The 23,119-nt window shown below is 41.8% G+C and overlaps 1 protein-coding gene across 1 annotated transcript in view; it reads left to right on the forward strand.

Moving 5' to 3' along the window:
- The window catches only part of NME5 (NME/NM23 family member 5), a 239,097-nt gene that overhangs the window by 15,695 nt on the left and 200,283 nt on the right, over positions 1–23,119 (forward strand). Inside the window, exon 2 of the mRNA XM_069650095.1 lies at positions 6,963–7,113. Coding sequence (XP_069506196.1) covers positions 6,976–7,113 — 138 coding nt within the window. The 5' untranslated portion in view covers positions 6,963–6,975. The remainder of the gene's footprint in view (positions 1–6,962; positions 7,114–23,119) is intronic.

The following is a 23,119-nucleotide window of genomic DNA, read 5'->3' on the forward strand; positions in this document are numbered from 1 at the left end:
AAACCGAGGTGGTTGTGTTTTGTATATATTGCCCATACTTTTGGAACACCCCGTAAAGAGACTGGGTAATGTGTTGTAGTATGGCACCTGCCGGCCTTCTCGTGTCATCTGCAGGAGATGGCGCCTGCCAGCCCTACCTCGCGGTCTGCGTGCTGGGTGTTTGCTGATGAGAGTGAGGACGCGGCGACGGTTGGAGAAGAGGACGCATAGGGGGGGGGCGAAGGCTGGCGGGGCTCTTTGCCTATATAAATAACCTAAATAAATCCTGAGTAAATCTCCTCACAGTGCCTCTGTGTTTCTTTATGATACCCATACACTACAATGGTGATGAGGATGGGAAGATTCCCCTGAGCCCCGCAGATGCCCCACGCAGACTCACTCGACTGCACTACTGCACCGACGACAAAATAACCAGTTGAGCAACTTCCGTGCATCAATCCCTCTCACAAAGCCACAGAGCCCAGGAAGCATAGTAATTGTTACTGTATTACACAGTGTATAAGGCTGCACACTCCAATACTGCAATAGAAGAAATTCAACAATTTTTACCATATTGTATGGTGTAGAAGACCACACACTCCAACACTGCAAAAGAGGAAGCTCAACGATTCTTACCATATTACATGGTGTATAAGGACACACAAACTCCAATACTCCAATACTGCAATACTGCAAAGAAAACTACCGTGGCTCCACTACTATATCCTCCTCAAGAAATAGTTCAACACCACCTTTCAACAATTCCCGATATAAACATATTTAAACTGCATTTTTAAGCACCTTCAGACAACCTGCGCCTTTGAGAGCAAGTATAGGTCAGACTGCGACTGTATATATAATCATCTATTTCTGCACCACCACTCCATTTTACTACTCAACCTCCTACACTACGCTCCACCACGACAATGGCATCCAGTAGCGTTCCCTCACCAGCTTTCTTTTTACCAGAAATAGGCAAAGCTGCAATACCCTGTAAGAGATGGATAAAGTCATTTGAGCATTACCCCAGCATGATTTGTGGTACCAACTATAGCGTTGATAGGAGAAAATCCTTCCTATTACATTGCCTAAGCCCTGCTGGACAGGAGAAGTTTGAAGATTTACTGGATCTTTCAGGAAATGAAGCTGAAGACCTCAATGAATACGAAAGGGCTGTCAAAAATGTAAGTAAACACTATGAAAAAAAGGTGAGTTCAATACTAGAATGCTACAAGTGAAAGTGTGGAGCCGTACATTACAAGCCTGAGGAAATTAGTCAGAACATACAATTTCAACAACCACTTGGATGAACGCCTCAAGGATCAATTGATGTAACAGTGTGAAAGTCAGAAAAAAATGATGGTCGGAAGATGGCCTTCCTTTAGATACTGTTCTGAGAGTAGCTAAAGAAGTGGAGCACATGGAGAAATGCATCAAAATTAACAAAATTAAGGACACAAACATAAAGACAGAAGCCATACCACAACTGTCAACCTTACCCAAAATGAATGATGCCATATCAACTGGCAATGACAATGCATATGTAAAAATAAAAGGACAGTAGAGAGGACGCAGAAACCCACATGGAGAGATGACAGGAGAGGTAGGATGTCTTTTCGCACAAGGAGAAGAAGCAGCCCAAGGCGGAGCAGCAGCGAAGGCTGCCGGGGCTCTTTGCATATGTAAATCTCCTCACGCTGCCTCACTGTTTCTGTATGATACCCATACACTGCATGCTCCTGCTCAACGTTAGGGGCTTTGGCCACTGCCAAAAGGCTGGGGCATGGTGGAGTATGCCAGGGTCTCCTCCTGGCACTTTCTCTGGGCCCAGCGTCACCTCATGGGTGGCTTTAGTCAGGTAGAGGCTTTCATCACATCTCCTAGACGTGCATTGAGAGAACATACTGTTTTCCCAAATTGAAGGCTAGTACCTGCAAGTGACTAATCTTTTTATTTTTTTTTATTTTTTATCTACAAAGAAGGTGGCTTCCCTGCGCATCTTTCCTCTCTTCATGCTCCTTGCCCCTTCACTATGAAAACAGAGTTATTGGCACACTTGCACATGTGTCTTGAAAGAAAAGCTGTCTGAAGGAAGCGGGCGCGATAACTGGACTCTAGCGGAAGTAATCTCTCTCTCTCTCTCTCTCTGGCATTCCTATTACTCCCGCCTTTGATTTGAGTATTTATATCGCGCTCCTTACTAACCAAACCGTATAGTGGCACACCTGGAAATGTAAAAGAACAATAGAGCAAACAGATTTTGGCCACCGTCACATTTGAAGCAGAATTCATATCAGACATGATGGTAAACGGCTATCTAAACAGGAATGTTATTACTGCCCTATGAAACTGGTAGAGAGTATCCAAGTACCTGATCTCTCTAGGAATGCTGTTGCAGAACCTTGGGACAAAGCTGGCAAATCTTCATCGGCCCTTGTTACACAGGCAGATGGGGGAATACACAGAAGTAATTGGTCCTGTGATTGTAAGCACCTAGAAGGCTGATAGCGGCTAATCTTGTCCCTCAAATAATCCAGTGCTAATCCATTCAAGCATTTAAATATGAGGCATGCTACTTTAAAGTTGATACGCTCTTCCACAGCCAGCCAGCCAGTGTAGTGCTCGGCGGGAGGGAGATATATGGGCTGTTTTGCTCAATCTACAGACCAGTCTAACTACTGCATTCTGGGCCTTTTGAAGCCTATAAAGTTGTTTTACTGGAATGCCCATCAGTAGACTATTACAGTAGTGCAGATGGGCATTAGTCAGGACCCCCACCACCAATGCATGATCTTCTGGAATGTATGTTAGGACCTGCCGAAGTAATCTCAGTGAGTAAAAGACTGCCTGTACCTTAGCTCCAACCATACCTTCACAGCCCAGGTTGTCCTGCCAGATACATCCGAAATTCTTTACTTTGGAGGCAAAGCTCAGTCCTACACCTAAAAGATTAGGAACTGGCTGTTCTTTAAAGGCTGTGAGTAGGTGTTTAGGCCCGAAGAAAATAACCTCTGTTTTAGATCCATTCAATTGGAGCTGGCTAGATGACATCCACTCACTGATCTCTTGTAAGCAGTGACTGACCCTGGAGAGGGTTTCTTCAAAATTACCAATTTTGATGATGATCTGGGTGTCATCAGCATAGGACTGATAATTCATCCTGTGACGCCTTAAGATCTCCATCAGTGGCAGAAGATATACATTAAAAAGAAGTGGCGATCGTGAGGACCCTTATGGCACACCACATCCCATAATAATGGGATCTGAGGTGAAGCCTCCAAGTCTGACATGTTGTTGGTGATTCTCCAGGAATGATTTAAACCACCTGATAGCATGTTCTGATACTCTGCCAGAAAGTTCACCCTGGTCAGTGACCTTCAAAAGCTTGTCTTGGACTGCCAACAAAGCTGTCTCAGTGCCGGGCCTGGGGCGAAAACCAGACTGAAAACGGTCAAGGAACGATTCCTCTTCCACAAATGCCTAACCACTTTCTCTAGGACTTTACCCGACCAAGGGAGTCCAGCAATTAGTCGATAGTTCTGAAGAACCAGAGGATCTGAATTAGATTTTTTTTTAATACAGTGTTAGAATTGTGTGTTTCAACGTCTGGCGCACTGAGCCCTTATTTAGGGATTTATTAACAAATGTCGTTAGAAATGGTTGAATTTCCTCAGCCATATGTTTGGCTACTAGTGCAGGCAGAGGAAAAAGAGAGTCATTAGTAGGTTTCAAAGCTTTAATCAATGAACATATATGATCCTCTGATACGGGATGAAAATCCAACCACTTCCTAGTGTCTACGTCCCTAGGTTGTTTCTGTCCCAAAAGGGGCTGATTAATTGTCTTTTCTGGAAAGTTTAGAGCTGGAGTCTGAATTTTAGCTAATACATTACTCTTGATGCGTACAATTTTCTCCTAAAAATGTGTTGAAAACATTAGTTTGTGCCAGAGATGGTGTAATAGAAGAGCCCTTACAGGTGGGGTGGCAAAACTTAGATACAATGGAGAATTTCTTTATTTACAAATTGACTTTTGGCTTTGAAAATCGCTTTTTTGTAATTGGTCAGTGCCATTTTTGCACTACTGATGTTCTCCAGCGTTTGGTTCTCTTGCCATTTACGTTCTGTAAGACTAATTCATTTTCGTAAAGGGACTACGTTCTGCGTAAACCAGGGTTTTGAGACTCTTCTGCAAAGTTAGTACATAAGGTTTCCATAACCCCAGTCCCAGCAGTGATAAAAACCTCACTGGGTAGAGTAATATCAATTGAGGCTAACAATTCCCTGATTTCTAGTGCAAGGATTTTGTCTAGATCTTTACGATTCTGCGTTAACATGGCAGGATTGTCTTTGGGCTATTGGTTATTCCTGTAGGAGGTAGTCAGGGTAAATAACTGAACAGAATGGTCTGACCAGTGAATGGGTAGGTTATCTGTTAAGGATACATTTGCCCTAACTTCACTTGCAAGTGAAAGAATAAATATATACCAGAAGATGGCACTTAAGCGGAATTCCTATTGCAATTAGATCCACTAAAGTGCTGATTTTCATTTATGTAATGTTTGGCTTGTGTGCCAATAGTATTTCTTTTCACATTAGCAAATATAAAATAAATGGCAAACTATACTTCTAAAATCACTTTGGTCCTTATGCAAGCGAGACAAGGGCAGTGTTGGACCCCAGCCAAGTTTTTGATTTTTTATATTGTTCTATGTCTAAGGACCCAGGAGGTCCTTTAAAAATGAAAACAATGCGAACCCTTTGCTAGGGAGAGGGACATTCTTCCCAAGCAAAACGTCTTCATGTTCCGCATGCTGCATCCAGCTGTCACACTGTGACATCTGAATGACAACAGCAAAGGCCAACCACAGGTATTGCTCCTTTCCCATTGTGACATGAGCCACCAAACCTGGGCCTCATGAGTGTGAAAAGATTTAGACCAGAGCAAAGCACTGGTGGATATGTATCTTTCCACCGGTCACATCGCCTCCACTCCACACATGTAGCATTAGATCTAGGCTCACACTGAGCTAAGACTAAATATGGCATTAGAAATAAAAAAGAAAAAAACGTTTTAGCAGTTCATGAAAATTGTGTTCATACAACGAATTGGAATTGTTGTTAATGCTGTGTTCAACCGTTATATGTAGTGTTATAAAACATCAAAAATAAATAAACAGAATGTAACTGGCCTTGCCACAAAATTAATGTGGGTCTTAGATGCTATCTAATGCTTTTTTGCTGTAAAATACAAGATAGGTATTCATGACATCTCCTTCAAACGATATCTTTTAAATACATATGTATTTCAATTCTACCAGTTGTGCCAAACCAGTTAGGACTAGATGTAGTGATTCTTTTAGACTTGTTTTATTATATCAACACTAGTGCAAAGCCTGTGTACATGGGCTAATGTGCATAAAGGAAGACATTTCAAAGTGTAAATATTTATTTATTTAGTTAATCTACTCACAGCCATCAAGGCTTCGTATATTCTTATACATCACATCATTTGATTCACATAAAACCACCAATTAATCGTCATAGCACTTATCAATGACAATTTACAAAATTCATATAATAGAGTTCATCTATCTCATAAGTACTTTGCATCCTAAAAATAAAGCATTTCTCTGCTTACATTTAAAAAAGTCGGGTTTTAAAATTACAGATCTAAAATTTAAATCAAAATATTCCTTATGATTTTTCTAAAATGTCACTACATTTCCAATAAAATGTACCCATAAAATATATACAATATATATCATTACCTTCCATGAACATATGCCACATTTTTTACTTATTGTCACAATCCATGCCATTATCATGCGATTTTATACAATTGTAAAGTGTATTTAGACATTCACAATAAATCATTATGTGTTGTAGGGACTCAATGATGTTCTCACCACATAGAAGACACATACGATCTACTCTTTCAATCGAATTCTCGCACCTTTTATCTCTAAAACCTGTCTGATGCTTTTTTGCTGTAAAAGATAGGTATACATGACATTCTTCAAAAGATATCTTTTAAATCCGTATGTATTTCAATTTTGCAAGTTGTGCCAAACCAGTTAAGAGTAGCTGTAGCCATTCTTTAAGACTTGTTTTATTGGGGGAATACAATATTATATCAGCACTAGTGGCTAAGCCTGTGTTCACGGGCTAATGTGCATAAAGGAAGATATTTTCAAAGTGTAAATATATAATGTGGTGTATTTTAACATAATTTAGGTTAATAGAAAAGCACATTTTTGTAAAGGATCTTGCTCCTTTTACGTGAAGGAGTAGTAACATCAAACAAAATCTCACATAATTAGTTGAAAGTTCAACATGGTACATACGCCCAATTGTTCTATCTGCTCCACATTATCTTGGATTTCACTTATGGGTTTTGGCCTCAAATATATAATGCTGAGGGATGTCTGAGTAGTACAATTCACATGCAGCATGATTCGAAATAGACCTGAGATCGTAAAATAAAGTAAATTGAAGTCAAATACAGTTTAAAACGTACATACAGAATATTATTGATATAATAAATACCAAGAAATATTGCAATGAATAATTACATACTACATGAGTACATTAAAAAAGTTATTTATTTTGTTAGAGAAATAGTGGTTAATCAAATGAATTTCTGTCTATATGTTTTTTATGTCTATATTTTCTTGGTGTGTGCAACTAGAATTATGCTGTTAAAGTTTTATCCCTGTCTTGGTCCTTTTCTGCTGTTAATTGTATGTTATCATTGTTGAAATACGCATTTTGTTTTCCTGGAAGATGAACTTGAAGTCTTATTGTTCTATACGTAAGGCAACAGCTCCCTCTAATTGTGATAACAAGTAAAGCGGGCAGGACGGCTTCAGACAAACATACATCTGGCCTTTTATTATATAGAATGATATGGTTAAATCATTTGGCATCTGAAATCGACCACATGTTCTACTTTGTATAAACTATTTATCAATCATGTTATAGGTAATAAACCACCATGGAAAATATGGAAGTGTGCATGTCTGATCCTCAAATTTATGTTGAAAGGACCCTGGCTCTAATTAAACCAGATGCCATTAACAAAGCAGAGGAAATAGAAGATATAATTATCCGATCTGGGTTCAGCATTCTCCAGGTAAGATGGTTTTATTTGGCATCAATAGAGAACAATCTCTTTGTAAATTTAAGCAACCATTCGCATTACACAAGTTAAACAAATTAAGGCTTCATTGTTGTGGATCTTTTAAGAATGCGGGCAAATATTTACGATCAATGGTTCATGGTGGGCTTCATGAGCCACTTGGTGTTGCCTCGCTGATGTGCAAGGATTCTTCCATTTACCAAAGAGCAGCAATTCATTTCATGTTGCTGCTTTCACTGCTGCATATGCTGCATATAATTATCTAGCCTTTAGAAAGGCTGTTAAAACACACTTATTCTAGGGTGAGCTGTGTCTGAGCTTCGGCTATAGCCTCCTTTCCTCAGCGTCAAGATACCCCTGGGTGACCGTGCGCTCTAAAAGTATTACTAAGATAACATAACATACTAACATATGGGCACTTCAACTCACAATTGATTTTGGTTATGCACAACAGCAGCAATTCTAAAACCGTACATTGATGTAAGTTATATAATGCTACTTAATTCCTTATTGTAGTAACCCCTGAAATAACTGACTTGATATATTTTATATGTAAAATAGAAACGCATAACACATTATAAAACCCAGTATGGTCCAAAATTCTGATGACATTTACTAGAACCTACTCCCTCAGATGTCTGCTGACTTTTATTGCCTCCAGTAAACGTAATTGACATTATACACAGGATAAAGTAGCTCCTACCATATAAGGATATTGCACACCAGTGAGAGTTCATTGGCCATGTAGTCGAGCAAAACTGAAGACAGGTCGACTTCCTCTAGAAAGTCAGACAATGTATGTCCTTTTTTACGTTTAGGTTTTTACGTTTAGGTGGGGGGCACACTAACCCTTACACTGCATGGTAAACTTGTTCCATCTCTTTCTCAATACTTGGGTTCATTCTCCCCTGATGCTAGGGTACAGATATGTTGTAACATGTGGAAATGATACTGTACAAATGGAGTCTATTCAAGAGCACGGTAGTGTAATATCTGACAGGTGGCATAAGCAGATGTGTGTGGGTCACTATAAAAGTCCTCACTATCTATTTTAAAGTGTGTTCACATCCTGACAGATTATGTACTGTGTAAGGGCCATGGCTATGTACTATTCAGTTAATGTATAAAATGTCAAAGAATTATAGTTCACTTGAAATTGTTCTGAATGAAAATTAAACTGCGTCATTTGTTTAGTACCCCGAGAGCTGCATTTCTGCTTGATAGATTGCATTTCAGTCATTAACATCTCTTCAATGACCTTACGAAAATTGGAGCAAAGCAGAGTGCAATAATGGACACGCATGACCATTACAAATGTGTTAGTGGCTGCAAATGCTATGCGTCTTACTGTTAGCACATAGTGAGTACTTTTAGAAAAAATAACATTTTTATGCATTTGGGGGGAAAGCATTATGATTTTGTGCACGGTTCTTATCATTTTAGCAAAATAGTTGCTCAATTAAAGAAAATGTTAGTTAATGTCACATGTCTTAACCTGTGGAGCAATGTGTTTTAACGTAACATTAAAGAATGGCAAGATTTGTCAAACTGGAAATAATTGTGTTACTGTACACAATAGCTGGCAATAACGTGTCCGTTGTTCCAAGTTAAGCCCAATTAATAACCACTGTGGTTCTGCAATTAAGGCAAGGTTATTGGCATACAGGTTTCCAGCTAGGTATCCTATTAATACACATTTTACAACTTTGCTCGCCGAATGCTATGGGGCAACATTGCTTTCAGATTATGAACACATAACTCGGAGCGCAAAGATCATTGATTAAAAAAGACCTTCCACTGCTGCACACAACCCCTCTTAACTTTGTACAAGCTTATAACTGGTGGATGACCTTAGCGCCACCGTCACGCCATGGTACTTTAGACTGCCTTTGACTTCCATGCTCAAATGCAAAAAACGTGCCATGCACACTTTTATATGCATAAACACAGGAGACATTGGAAAACTAAAGTACCAGAGCAAGATGACTGATAGCAGAGCCTTGACAGAACATGATCAACGGTGTTCAGGGCAACGGAACTTACTGAAAGTTGTAGAAGTATAGCAGGAATACTATCCCACATTCGAAGAAAGCTGATTGGCGGCCACCCCATGAACGTCCAACGCTGGATAAATGCTGTTAACATTCTGTGTTTGCTCTAGTAGCAGGTATATTGACACCAGAACTCAACTGTAATAAATTCGCTCAGGAGGTAGAGATGCACATTTCTGTTTACAGATTAAGTGACCGTATTACAGGTGATTAGCGAAATTACAACTAGATTGTAGTATGCAAATTATATACACCCTTTTATATGTATGGAATCACTCGCATGTATTACAAGACCATACATATACGCTATCAGTTATATAATTAAAATCTATATCCGATTGCTTATCTGATTGTTGACAGCCCCTGTGTATCAAGACACCATTACATTGTAATAACCTGATTTTTGAAGGAGGTTGTAAATGCTGCATGCAACACATCCATGGTTCCCTGACAAATTTAAAGATTCTTGCCATCAGTCCATAACATTAGTGTGAAACCCCCCCATTATGCATACAATAAGCACAACAGCAACAGCAGAATCGCCTTGATTTATATACAGCTGTAGCGAAACAGATAGGGAAACAGGTAGAGTATAGTATCCCTGTCCTGAAAATATGACCCCCTCAACACAAATTTCTCAGGGTTTTATAGGGTTTTGCACATCGAGAATTATACATAACCAATACAATTCATTTAGTCAGTTACATTAAAACAGTACACTTCCTAATTGAACATCCTCTTACCTTGAGGGATATGGGTAACCTCACCACGTCTTGCCTGTACAAATCCATTTTTTCTACCTGTGCGACATTCGTTTCCATCAAGAACAACACCCACATTAATGTGTGAAGTACAACTTCCTGGCTGCCACTGGCGGCACCCTCATAATAAGGGCCATAGAGTTTCATACTTAAAATGGGGTTTTCACTAGAAGCCTGATGCCAAACTTTTATTTACTTCAATTTTGTTGTCCAATGGATTTGAGTTAGATATATCCTTGAGTTCCTAAGGTGATATGTATAATTAAATTCATATCCTCAATTTAATATCTCTATAACCATTAGAAAGTTGGCTATATTGGAAAGAAACATATCTCTTTGGTGTCCTGGGTGTTAGTCTTAGCAGTGCGTGGTGGTGGTGCTAGTTATGGTTGCATAGTAACTGATAACTGGTGTATTTTTTGGATATTTCGATTTTACTTTGTAACCATAACATCTAAATTTAATGGATTTATTTTTGTAAAACTTAATCATAACGTCCCTTCAGCTAATGTTTTTTCACTGAATTGATAGGTTTTTCCCAGTGTAACGTAACCATAACGTCCATTTAACAACTTTTTTTCAGTGAAAATAAAATATATTTATATCAATGAAAAAACTTTGTTAAAGGGACGTTATGGTTAAGTTGCACTTATAAAAACCTATGAAATTGATCATGGCCGTGTAGTTATGGTTAAATTGCTCAACTCATAGGAAGAGCACTTTTTGGGTGGCTTATAACTTTGGTCCCCCCGGACCGAACTTTGCAAAAAAAGTATATGGCCCGCTAAATGTTTTTGGCAAGTTTGGTAAGGTTTCGTCAAGGGGGGGCAAAGTTATAGGGGGTACCCCAAAATGTTTTTTTTCCATAGACTTCTCTGACGTCTACAGCCCAAACCGCTGGACCGATTTTCACCAAATTTGCGGCAGGAGCGGCAGCTTGGTCCTGAAAGCGTATTTGTGAAAATTTGGTGGAAATCCATCCAGTATTTTTTTTTTTTAAATGACCAAAAAGTAGGACACAAAAAATTGTGAGTGATATATGGATTCGGTCCGCGGACCCATTTCCCTGTTCGGTCCGTGGACAGGCCTCCGTTTGGTCTAGAGGGTGACGTGATGTCTGCGGACATCGGACACGCCCACTGATTGGATGGTAAAAAGCATGAAGTGCGTCAGATTTTTGGAAACGCCCGCCATGTTGCATTTGTGGACATAGGCCGGTATCCACGGACATCGCGGTAAAAACATATAAAAGAACACAACAGTTCACTCATCAAAACATTTCTGGGGAGGTGAGGGGTGATGAGGATGGGATGGGATATGGCCATAAAAAGCCAAAAAATTGGCGTTTTTCACCGAAAAAGTCTGCGAACGGTCGGGATGTTCGCGAACAGTCCTGTGAAGTTTGCAGATGCTTACAGCGTTGGGGAAAAGTAATTCTTGGATTGCTTATAACTTTAGCACCACTAAATGAAACTGCATGAAATTCTGGACTTCTATTCTAGACCCGGTTCTGAAAGGCCTTGCAACGTTTGGTGGGCTGCTGTTTAGAGGGGGCAAAATTAGAGTGGTGGTCCCAAAATAATGTAAAGGCTTATAAATGTGGTGCCTTTTGACGAATCTGCACAAAGGTTTGCAAAACAATTTTAAATCTGGATTTAAATGTTTTTGCAAAGTTTGGTGGGATTCTGTGAAGAGGGGGCTAAATTAGAGGGGGTGTTTGAACATTTTTAGATGGCTTATAACTTTGTTGCTGTTTGACGAATGTGGACAAAAGTTTTCAGAAAGATTATAGAGCCAACCTTGAATGTTGGTGTAAAGTCTGAATGCTGAATGGATTTTGTCAAGTGGGGGCTAAGTTATATGACTAGTGTATGTACATACATTTTGACACTTTTGAAAAAATAAAACAAGGGCGGATTTCAAGCAAACTCGTGTAAGGAGCATTGTCAAGGACCTGAAAGTATGGTTTTGCAAATGTGCCTGTGTTTTATTTTTTGACAAGTGTCCTAATGTAGGTAAAAAAAATAGTGATATACCTTTGGTGACTGAAGTATAGCCTGTGGCCATGGGCAGTGGCCAGATTGCCCAGGTCATGGTATAAGGTCATGGCCCGGACAAACAGGGCTACTGGCCATGACTGCAAGGGATGAAAAATGGGGTTAAAGTGGCCATGTCCACCTGGGACCAGCTATGTGGTAGAGGTATTTGAAAGTGGGATAGGTTTTTCAAAGGGAAAAAAATGTGCTTGTGGTAATATGGTCATAGGGTTCTGTATTCGCCTTCAGCAGGCTGCCCTGGAAAGGGAAGAGGGTAAAAAATGTACTTGTGGTAACATGGTCATAGGGTTCTGTTTTCACTTTCTGCAGACTGTTATGGAAAGGGAAGAGGGGTTCTGTATGGAGTCCCGCCTTCCCTGCCATGGTGGCCATAGTGGAAAATTATTTCCTTCCTACATCCCGCTGTAGGAAGAAAAATCTATTTTTTAGCACCCTGGGTTCCCGCTTTGGGAACCAGGGGTGCTAATGGCCTTTATCCCCCATCACAGTGCCTGGAATGGAGGATATTGGTCCGGAGCCCTCCATATTTATTTATTAGTGTTTCTCATGCTCCTTGATTACAGCTTCAAAAGCACTTCGAAATTGCTTCCCTCTGCAGAGTGATGTGTTGCAGTATATACAGAGGACTGTTGTCTTCAAAATATATGGATCAACTGCCTCTTTTATTGCTTGCAAGGTAGCTGGTGGGAGTTTTTTTCCAACAGAAGTAGGCTGTGGGGTTACAGTATTGGTTGAGGAAGATGATGTTGAGGAAGACAGAAAGGAACAATCTTTCTGAGAGCATTGCAGTGGTTGGATTTGGTGTGGCGGCACATGGAGGTGGTCCTGTAGAAATAATATCCAAGTAGTCCGCGATTGAGTACAAAGCTGCACTCAGTGCATTTCACTGAGTGGTGGTGGCTCTTGGGGAGGAGGGATGGCAACAGCTGATGCCATTTTTAAGATAAATAGCAGTTTTGGTACTATTCTTTCAAATATGTTCTTTGTACTAGATTGTTAATGGATAATTAATAAGAATAGGTGTAAGAGCTGTGCAAGGGTACATTTTGAGCTTGAAAGTTCCCAGATCAGTAGAAAATGCTGTTCCGAACTGTCCTCGATGCAAGGACCTGAAAGCGAAGTGTAAACGCGTTCATGGACACATCATCATGCTGCACGCAAGCGCATGGTCACGTGGCACTGTCTGGAAGGTCCGCAATGACATCAAACGTTCGCAGACGTTGACGGGAGCAAAAACATTGGAAAAAGTATAGAAGTGTTAAAACGATGCTAAAAGGTGGGAAATGGCAGAGTTTTAAGGTGACATTTTGTAAATTGGACACAAATGTTGCTATATTGGGTAAGTATATCATCATGCACTAGTAAAAACCAAGAAATTCAATGAAAAAACTTTCTTAAAGGGACATTATGGTTACAAGTAATACCGAAAAACCTCTGAAATTTGCAGTTATGGTAAGCTAAGCAACCATAACTCGCGCCACCACGTGCACTACTAAGACTAACACCCAGGACCTCAAATATGACATCACAAGTCTTTAGCTCACTGTCCCTTTCACAGAGGAGAAATATCCCTCCATATCAGTCCTGCCCGGGAGCAGTCCAGCACCGAAATGCTAGGCAATTCACCTCTGAACAAGAGTACCAACACCAACTCCAGACACGTGTTTCGGCCTAGTTGGGCCTCATCAGTGAGGTGGATCTGTGCCCCTTTAAGAACAGTGAGCAAGGAGTCCATGTCTGGATTCCCCTGGTAACTTAGGGTGAGACCAAAAGTTACTTAATATGCAAAACAAGAGGGGTTCTGGGAGTCTCTCTACCAGCACGAGCACAGCCCATTGACCTGTTCTTGGGTGGATGGCCCCCTGGAGCGTCTCAACCAAGTCTTTAGCTCACTGCCCTTTTCACAGAGGAGAAATATCTAAAAATAATATATATAAAAATAAATAATAATAATAAATTATATATATGGGTTTATAGTGATAGCCTCGAAAACAAAGGGTCGAATTACAAAAGCATCGAATACAAACCCTCGAATAACAAACCCTCGACATCCTATATTTTACATATAAAAGTGCAATTCCATCAAAACCAGTCCATCGACAATATACATGGACTGGTTTAAATGGAAATGCACTTTTACATGTAAAAAGCAGCATTTTCATGCATTTTTGTGTTACTTTAAAACGTTACATGGCGCTGTCCAGTGCTGAAATTTCCGCACTAGCCAGCCCCTTGTAACATTTTCTTTTTTTTTCTATATTGGGGGAGAGGGGTCCTCCCCTCCCTCCGGCCCCCCAACCCCGATGCCTAGCCCCACCCTAACCCTAACCCTAATGTAACCCTTAAACTAACCCAAGCCCCAACCCTAACCCAACCCTTAAACTAACCCTAGCCCCAACCCTAACCCCATTTTAACCCTTAAATTAACCCAAGCTCCAACCCTAACCCTAGCCCCTAATATTACATGTCGATGGAACCATCACATTTTTTTCAACGAAATGGCTATTCTATGGATTGGTATTTCAATGGAAAAAAATTCTATGGTTTGTGATTCGATAGTTTGTGATTCTATGGAATGACCGGATACCATATATATGTATATATTCAGCGGAAAAAGCTTTGCAGTTTTAAGACAAAAAAAAACTTGAAATTCAGCACTCTCATTTGAAGCAAGTTCACCTTAACTTTGCGCCCACTACTGCACAGCATATGACCATAATGATGATATCACAGAGGTCATCACATCGCTAATTACATCATACATGACATCACTGATATGAAAGTTTTGATTCATTAAGTTTAGAAATTTGACAACTGCGTTGTTACATATTATAAAAGTACATATGTCATACTTACACAGTACATTGCAGTCTGCCCTTGTTTATTTAAATGTAACATACGGTATACAATTATAAGAACATACAGATGTCATTACACAGAAGAATAGTTTATGCACATTTATGTACTTTGGAAGGAAATCTGTCATATTTGAATACACATTCATAATTTATTTTCAGATGAAATTACTACGAATATTAGCAATACAATTGTTAAGTCTATAATTATTTAGTTTCTAAACTTCATTTCTTTTTTATACATTTTATTCTGTAGTATAAGTAACTGATTCTTTTTTCATATTAACCAATATATAGAAGCTGTACTATCACAATGCACATGGGCACATACTTTTTTTATATGAGATTTTTTTTTATAAAACTTGTCATCTAGAAAGAAATGTGTTTTATGTAATGTTATTACGGTAAAGAGAACTGTACATTTAAGTGTGAACATTGACTATTTTTATAGCACTTACCATTAAACTTGTTTATATTTCTGTGTATTCTTCTTATTTTTATTTACTACTACATCTATGTATTATATTATCTTTGAAATAGATTTACCTGGATCAGGTACTTTCCCTACAATGAAGTATTATAATAGCTTTTTAATGTTCAAACCTTCGAATGGATTTTGTCCTCACACGTATTCCTCCTCTTATGATATCTCCATATCCAGCTTTGGAAATGTTTTACAGTAGGGGGTGCTGCGTGTCGATGCCTGTCGACTCGATGACCGTTGAGGGCCTCCGTCTCGGTGTCGATGTCATTGATGGTATATAGTGCACACAACGATTTTTACATGTATTGGTTTATCCTACGCCCGACAGTTACCCTGAAAGAGCATAAACTGCAATAACAAGGAAATTCTACTGCGGGGTAGGCTGGGATGGGCAATGAGGACCATCCAGTTGAAAGAACGTTACCACGGGTAATAACTTGTTCTCCGAATGGATTGTGTTCTCCCACGTATTGCTCATTTTATGATAGACTCCCAGGGCAGTGTTTATATTTCTGGAGGAGGGAGTCAGAACTTTCAATCTAATAATACTTTACGAGTTCCTTATTGGTCTGTGTGCACAGAATGTAACACTGCCTTCCCAAAGACAACTTCCTGGGCTGAGGAAGAGTCCAGACTATAATGATTGCTGAAGGTGTGGTTGGAAGTCCATGTTGCTGCTGCACAAATATCCTGAATTAGGACTCCCCTCTGTAAGGCAGAGGAAGTAGCCATGCTATTGGTCGAATGTGTTCTGAGACCCTCAGGAGGATCTTTCCCAGCTAATCTGTAACATTCAGAGATCCTTGGATGATCCTCTTAGGTAAGGTTTGTTTTGAGACCGCCATACCCAATTTATGGCCTGTGTACCCAACATAAATTTGATAATGTAGAAACTAAGTGGACATTTTGGGTCAACATTCTAACGCAAAGTCTTGTTCCAACAAGAAAGTTATTTATATATTGAAATAAATTCCCATGATTCCAATAAAGGCATCTTATTTTCTAATAATGGCTCTTATTTTCTCTTTGTTAAACTTTTTTTCATGTATTTCTGTCACTGTATAATAGTGTGATTGTTTTCAACAAATTGCACATTATTGTGAATTATATGTTTATTTTATTTTTAGATATTGATAATGTACATTTGACCAATGAATAATTAAAAATATGCTTATTCTTTGGTTGATATGGAAATCGTAAGGAAGACTAATTGTTCTACTTTGAGATTTTCATGCCACTGGGTGTATTTAGGCAGGCACTGTAGGAAACAAATGCCTTAATACGACCATGCCTTTATTAGAATGATGGAAATTTATTTCAATATATAAATAACTTTCTTATTGGAACAAGAATTTGTTAGAATTCTGTATTATTTCCCCAGATCCAATTGAAGTAGGGGATAGTCCTTATTTAGTGTGCATTTTGGGCTAAGCCTGTATAGCATCTCCTCTTCGTTTCCAGGGTGAGGTGGAGGAGAAAAAAAAGGTAGAATGATTGTTTGAGCTAAATGAAACTCAGACACAATGTTTGGTAGAAAGCTAGGTTTAACCTTGAGGACCACTCTATCCTTAAAAAATAGTCTTACTATAGTCTTACTATATAACTAAGTTCTGTAATGGGCTACCTTCAGGCATCTTCAAAGTGCAATGTCAAGGGTACTTGCATATATCTTTGTGTTACAATGTCTAACTTATAGATCTTCTAAGCCTACTAGATAGGTTATCGTCCTATATCTTTGAGCACAATGGACAGGCTAACATTATGAAGTGCCACACAAGAAGATAGGGCGCATCCAAGATGGCAGCTCACTAAGAGCTCTGTGCTGGTCCCCCTTCAAAATCCTGAAAAACTGCGCTCTCAACACAGTATCCCGTCCAGCATTGGTCGAGACGGAGTATCAGGCACCCGAGCAGCCCCCAGTGCCAAGACCCTGCAGATAACTAGCCAAACGGCCCCACTGAACAAACTGGTGCAGCGGCTGCGGCGAGAGAAGAGGAGGCGGAAGAAGAGGGGGCGGCCGCTGCATGGCCCAGTGCGGAGGCTGTGCTGTGGCCGGAGGGCGAGTGAGCCAGCTCCCTCGGCTGCCACCGAAGAGTCGAGTTCCGGGCCAGAGCTCACCTGGGAAGGAGGCGGGCAAACAGACCCGCGGAGGTGCTCCTGGCTGATCATCTGCGCATGGACAAGGTGACGGCTCGCAGAGACCTGTGCACTTGCGGAGTGGAGGTAGTCAGGAGCCCACCCGCCTTTGGTGGCGACATCAGGCTGCGGGTCAGCGACCCTGCCGTCGAAGGCGGTGGACCGCCGGGGGGGCCACGGTTGTGGCGTCTCCGTAAGGGCTGTGGCCGCGCAGCCCGGGGCCTGCTGGTCGTGCTGCGCAAAGACCTGGTGAGTGAGCGTGCCGGCAGAGACAGCGAAGCGGCACGAGAAGAGACCACGTCGCTGCCAAGCCCAAGGAGGCCTGCAGCCTACCTGGTGAGGGCAGGGCCTGCGCACCCTGCTGCCTCCTCCCGCCCTGCGAAGCTCCAGTTTGAAGAGCTTCACACACAGCAGAGCCCCCCACCCCGGCTGCAGACCATCATAACGCTGCTCAACGTTGGTGGCACAACAATATCAAACACGCTCTCCCGAAATCATTGGTTCCTCAGACCCGCCACACCACGGAAAATATGGTGGGCGCCTATCATAGCCCCCCCCCTTGCTGGCCTGCAGACCCTTGCTGAACCTGCTAGCAGTACCATAAACCACTACACAAATTCTGCAAAGATAGCGGCTCCGCATCACAGCCTGACCTTGGCATATTGACAGTTATCATATCGGAGGAAACCTGAGCATGCTACCCATCAGCAGGGCTGAGCACTTCAGGCAAACTCCAGCAATTACCATAGGGTCGGAATTACTTGCCACTGCCTTTTGCAGAGCATGGGGTCCTAGTCCCCCCTCCCCAGCCGCCCGGTGGAAGACGGCTGTATCGGGCTTCCGTAGCTCATAACATTGGACAGCCTTGCCTGCCTTGAGTAGGTCCAGGGTCTGAGGTGCCGCACCCTGTCCCAACATCTAGTGAGGAACAAGTATACCAGCAACTCCCTTACCTTTCTTTATGAATTGATCCTCAAGTATCGGATGCCCGAATCAGCCTCAAAACCTTGCCCAGCCACGCATGCATCGAGAGGCCAACGGCCCCACCTGATCAATAGTTATCAAAGTAATAGCGACACCCTTTGGCGGCCCTCTCTCCACACGGCCGAACTGTTGCGCCTGCTTCTCCGTGGCCCAAAATGGGCAAAACTGACAAATCACAACGAAGATTAACATTTGAAACCGGCACTGTTGTCAAACCTCAAAAAATTGCACCAAACGACGACTCGTCCCCTAGACATGGAGCAAATCGATGAACCCCAGCAGACTCCTGCATTTGACATTCGTGAAATCCTTCTTGAACTTAAGGCTGGTATTGGTAACCTCGATTCCAAAATAGACACTCTATCATCCAAAGTCGACCTCCTTCAGCACCGTATGGACAAACAAGGCGAGAGACTTGACTCTGTGGAACAGAGGGTCTCAGACCTCGATGACAACACCTCATCCCTGCGGACCAGGGTTGCAACGCTTGAGATACAAATGAAAGGGGTAGTCGACAAAAATGAAGACCTGGAAGGGCGTGCCCGCCGTAACAACGTAAGGTAAGGTAAGGTTGGTGGGCATAAGAGAACAGCAAGCCCCAACATGGATCGAAGACTTTGTGGAGTCACTGTGTAAGGATATTTTCGGCGAGGCAGCGTTCTCACGATTGTTCACATGAAGTGCAACACAAGTGCCCCCCTCCCCAGTCCATCAGAGTGCAGCACACTGCCCACACATCTGTCTAACCTTCACAGATCTTCTGAGTGCAATATATGTGCTACCTTCCCAATTTCTTCTAGAACAGTACATATGCTAGCCTTCAGTTATTCACATGCAATACAGCTGCTAACATTCACTATTTCTTCTAAGCGCAACACATATGTTAACCTACCCAATATCTTCTACCCCTGAATCCATCCAAGTGCAACACGTTTCCTACCCCGGAATTACAGCTAGGTGTATTACATTTCATACTCACAATATCCATCTGAGCAACATCTTTCTGACTCCCAACTTACAGCTAAGTGCAATATGTTATTCTCCCTGAATACAGCTAATTGCAATACATTTCCTACCCCCAAAATCCATCTAAATGTGACACATTTCCTACCTCCAAAATACAGATAAGCGAAATACATTTTCTTACCATGAAAATCCATCTAAGTGAGACATCATTCCTACTCCCAAAATACATCAGAGTGCATCACCATTCCTACTTCGAAAAAATCCATCTAAATGCAAGTGGTGCATCAAGATGTCTACAACGAATGCAGGATCTGTGTTAGTTAATCTTAATATTTACAGATCCCATCGTTTGATCAATGTATCTAAGGCCACCCGGCAATCTTTACAATACACTGCCCCAGGCCTCCAGATAATGTCCTGCCAGGCCTTTTTACACATGAAAATATTGTAAATGACGGCTTTATTATCTTCCTGTGTACACTTACGCACAGGTTTAGAGCAGAGGGCAGTGGTAAGGTCGGGTTACTTGACAGATACCAGAAAGCTTCTTTTGATTTCTATCTACACTGATGTAATTGCAAGCCATGGAGAAAAGTCTCTGAAACAGAATTTATTTCTCTGAAGCCTTTCAAAAAAAGAAACTGCACACTGCGATGAAAGGAATGGTTTCTTTCCATTCACCTTCTGCTGTGTTGTGTGTAGATGCTCATGGAGCAAACAGAAGCACTGTGAATATTTATTTTCCTATCATTTTAGGATTGCATAATTAATGAGATGGAAAACTAAGTTGCAATTGAGAATTAATCTTTTGTAACAAATTATGCTTATTTCCCCCCAGTGAAAGCAAACCAGTATTGCACAATTGTATTTTTCAGAGTGTGCTGTGTGCATAATCATGCGCAGGCAGGTCATTTTTACACTTATAATGTAATTAACACTCTAATTATAAAAACAGTTTGTATAATGATGAGTATGGACAGTCTAGTTTCCATCCATTCAACCTTGCCGTCAATGGGGAACATTACTATCCATGGTCAGTAGAAGCAGATTCTTTGCTCAAAGGTGAGTGATTGTCATTACAACAATCACAGGTGTTAAAGCTTCTACAGCTTCTCAGATCTTCAAGACAATTAAAACATCCAAAACCTGACTCTCCAGGAAGTGCAAACGTTGTTCAAAAGCAAACAAATGAAAGTTACATTTGTAATTGAAACAGAAACTCAGCAAAACATATCACTGTGATAATCCAGATGGGTGTTTAACTTTATGTAGCACTTCATATATGGTTCGACCAACATCTAGGCACTGTGATTATTATACCTGTCGATACACAGTTTAATGTCCTCTGACAGATGTTAGCCAATAAGATAGCTCAGTCGGTTGAGCGCTCGTTGCTGCAATCTGTGTGCGATCTGTAGGTTGCAGGTTCGAATCCCGGCAAGGGCAACTCAGCCTTCCATTCTTTCGAGGTTCATAAAGGAGTACCAACTTTGGTTTGGTGATAATTGTGGTAAGTATGTTCTATGTACAGCGCTTTGCCAAAAGCGCTATGTAAATAACCATTTTACCATAAGATTAGGTATAGAATTTAGCATGGAGTCCTTGCTGCTCTGCACTGTTGTATCATAACATTGGCATACAATTAGGTAACTCCAGGAAATTAGGAATTTCATTAAACATCACATGTTTGCTTTACTATGTAATTGGCTAGGTTTTTGTGTTTTCAACATTTAAATTAATAACGGAGAGATCAAATGCCCAAACCTTAGAGAAATAATTAAAGGTGTATTCTGTCACAATGCAGACAGCTGCTGCATGGTAATGATTTTCATACAGTTTGTGCACACGTCGTCTGGATGTCACATACATTTTACTCTCTTGCAAAGGAGAAATGTCATTTTTACTCTCTTGAAATCACATTTACTGTCAAAGTAAAAAAAAAAATAGGGAGTAAAATACTTCCACCTCAAAATCATATCTGGAGCACTGCACTGCCACAACCACACATGCTGATGCTTAACACCTGAGGTAAGCATGGGCATCGGAGGCTAGTGCCTTGTAGGTGATGTAAGTTATGGTGATGGAGGCATGGAGGGGCAGCAATTATAGATGCCTCAGGGTCAGAGTGGTATTGTTAAACTTCCTCAGAGCATCGCAGGGATCGCAATTGAGATGTGATGAGCAGTAGCCAAAAAACGCTCCTGCGAACAGGGTATGGCCCGGTAAGCAGGAGCTTCCCCTGGAGAACTAGGTGCAAGTACACAGCGCACCACATTACATGACTTAAGCACAAGACGCTAACACATTTCTGTTCATGGTGTATGGTCCATTCTGATGTAAAAGTCCCTTTTTTTGCCTTTATTCATTTTACCAAACATACAAAGTCAATGGCCCTCATTACGACCCGGGCGCTAAGTACCGGCCATTACCAGCATGGCGCAATTACCGTGTCCGTGCTGGCAATAGACCGCTAAAGGCGGCCCATTACGAGTTCGCGGGCACGAGCTTTGCGCCATGCCGGTAAAGACCTCACCGCCATGCCGTAAAACCCTGAAAAATCCCCCTTTCTGGCACCGTCTGTAGTGGAAATAGCTCCTCCGGCATCCAAGCCTTCGGCATTAGGGGAACCGGAGGTAGCGTCATCGCACAGGAACGGGAAGGAGCACGGATGCCATGTTTAAAAACGCAATCCATTGCCATCCACCACAACCAGAAGTCATCTGACCCCCGGAACTCTTACATACCTCCACCACTACCTTTTGCATTTAACCATGCCAAAAGCTGTGAAGAAAATGGGAGATCCCCTGCGCAAGGAGCGCTTCTCCAGAGAGGAGCTGACAATGCTAGCGGAGACACTGCAGGAGCATGCAGATGAGGTCTTCTCAAACGAGATGTCCCGTTCAGCACTGCAGCGCAAAAAGCAGATTTGGGCAGAGGTCGGCCAGAAAGTCAGCGCCGTTGGCACCACACCCCGCACACCAAAAGAATGCCGCAAGCGCTGGGATAACCTGCGTTTACGCGTGCGCAGCATACTCTCCGCAAACCGCAACATGGGGATGGCGACAGGTGGAGGTGCGGAGTCCCCATCAAATTACAACCGTGGGAGGAGATATCTGCCACCACCATAGGGGCAGAGGCAATTCACGGAGTCGGGGACATGGAGCAAGGAGCACCGTCATCGGCCGATGCAGGTAGGTGTCCCAAATGATACAATGCTAAAACCACCACGACGATGTCCACCTGAACTGACAGTGCAATGATGTAGAGCAGGGTCCACTAGACACATGAGTACAAGACTGCCTACAGGCAGTGCAGAGCATCACCTTGTTCACATGCAGAATGCACCCCATATGTGTAAGGCCAGACGCCTCCATGCATCACCCACCCAAAAGCCAAGCAACCCGTATGTCACTCCCCCAATGTCAATCATCTGCCATTCCATATGGATGCAGCCACCCCAATGCATGCCCGATGCCTGTAGACCCATCATTAACCCTCTCCCTCTATTGGTCCCCCACAGGCACACATTCAGACAGTGGTGCCGAGGACAGCAGGGAGGAAGATGGCACACCACGTAAGAAGGCTAGGTTCGAGGAGTGACAACACCGCCCCTCCACTTCAAGGGGCATAGGCCAACCGGCACCACATCGGAAGGCCAAGACAACACCACAGGCCACAGCACCAATGTGCTCTACGGCCCCCACTA

Source organism: Ambystoma mexicanum, chromosome 3p (assembly GCF_040938575.1).
Source record: "Ambystoma mexicanum isolate Mex_15411 chromosome 3p, UKY_AmexF1_1, whole genome shotgun sequence".
In the NCBI taxonomy this organism is placed as follows: Eukaryota; Metazoa; Chordata; class Amphibia; order Caudata; family Ambystomatidae; genus Ambystoma; species Ambystoma mexicanum.